Source organism: Phodopus roborovskii, unplaced genomic scaffold (assembly GCF_943737965.1).
Source record: "Phodopus roborovskii unplaced genomic scaffold, PHOROB, whole genome shotgun sequence".
NCBI lineage: Eukaryota > Metazoa > Chordata > Mammalia > Rodentia > Cricetidae > Phodopus > Phodopus roborovskii.
In genome coordinates this window covers 214,085-215,852 of record NW_026126513.1, presented here as the reverse complement: position 1 = coordinate 215,852, position 1,768 = coordinate 214,085, and the positions used below count along the sequence as shown (strand labels likewise).

At 42.7% G+C, this 1,768-nt stretch overlaps 1 gene segment (V, D, J or C); it reads left to right on the top strand.

The window, feature by feature from the left end:
* Window positions 1-864: 864 nt before the first annotated feature.
* Window positions 865-1,388, top strand: LOC127230559 (T-cell receptor alpha chain V region CTL-F3-like). The segment is given in 2 exon segments: window positions 865-910; window positions 1,021-1,388. Coding segments are annotated over 2 exon segments (414 nt in total).
* Window positions 1,389-1,768: the final 380 nt, after the last annotated feature.

Genomic DNA, 1,768 nt, shown 5'->3' with positions numbered 1-1,768 from the left:
AGACAGCATCTTCTGGATACAGCAGGGCAACTGCACACATGAACTCACAGAGATATACATAAGACTTGCAAAGGATCAAGCCAGACACAGTTCCAGTAAGAAGAGGGAAGCTGGGCATTACCACACTTAGCTAAGAAGCTATTGGCAGATGGTAGCAGCTGGGAAGGAGATTTAGGTTTATTTAATGGTGCAGACCTGGATATATATATATATATATATATATATATATATATATATATATATATATATCCTCTTAAGGTTTTACATCTAAGAATATTTGGGCACTACAACCTGTAATGTCAACCAGAGTTTCTTTATTGTGGGGGGGGGTAGCACAAAACTGGGTTGGTAATGAACAGTGGGTGCATCTATAAGGAGCAGAGGGATCAGGGGAGGATAATAAAAATGCATCGCACAACATTCTCAAAAACAATAAAATGAGGAAAAAGTAAATAAATTATACGAGGGCTCGCTATCTCTCTCTTCCTCTCTCTCTCTCTGTGTGCGTGAGTGTATTCTTTTATGTACATTCATCACCTTAAATAACACAGGATACACATAATTCAGTAACCCTGGTGCAGGCATTCACTGTGGACCTGAGACTCGCTCATTTGGGAAAGGTTTCCAGTTTATTCATAATGTGTTTTGCAGACATCTGTGGTTCAAATTGAGGGGAAACCAGCAGAAGGCACTGACTATTCAGATGTGGTTATTGTCTCATCAGGTGATGGCTTCACAAGACAGACTGTCACTGTGCAGAAGGAGGTCCTTGTTTATGATTGAGGAGTTGCAATAAGGTTCTGAGGAGACTTGTTCTGTGAGTTTGGTGAACTCAAGAACCAAGTGTCACTGTCTTCTGAGAACATGCTTCCTGACACCTGCTCAGTTCTGCTGATCTTCTTGATTTTCAGTGAGTTACATTTACCTACGTGTTGATGATGAAATTTTCTTACAGCTGTGGGAGTCTTTACCTTCTTCCCCACATAGAAAAGTGATTCCTTCTTATTGATTGATTTTCAGGAAAAACCAATGGAGACTTAGTGATCCAGACAGGGGACCTGGTTACGGTCACAGAGGGGTCACTGTTGATGCTGAACTGCACTTATCAGACTACTGATTCAGCTCCTGTGGTTTTCTGGTACATACAATATCTCAATAAAACCCCTCAGCTCCTCCTGAAGAGCCTCACAGACAACAAGAGGACAGAGCAGCAAGGGTTCCACGCCACCCTCCATAAGAGCCGCAGCTCCTTCCACCTGCAGAAGTCCTCAGTGCAGCTGTCAGACTCTGCCCTGTACTACTGTGCTCTGAGTGACACAGTGAGGGAGATGCAGGGGAAGCTGCACACAAACCAAGGTGCAGGAGGGCGGAGGGGAGTGGCCCTGTGAGGGAGGGATGGTGACTTCTCTATGTGGGGTTTACAGAGTCTTCTGAAAAACAGCAACAAAACTCAGGTCAAATTCCTAGAAGCCTAGGAATCTGTGGATTTTCTGACAAGATAGGGTTGAAGTCATTTCCAGAGATAATGCAAGCTTTGATCCCTAGAAATACAGTTCTCTCACTAATTGGAAGACCTCTCACAGACAACAGCTCCAGGAGATTCAAGACGTGAGATTTATCTCTACTGAGGTTTCTTACAAAGCTTAGTGATTTAAAATTTTCATCAGTCTTCTGCTCTTCCCTCACAAATTTATGACTAAATGAGGAACATAGACTGAAGTCTTTAAAAATATGGTTCACTCTCACTCCACAACTTTAGAATCCTCCT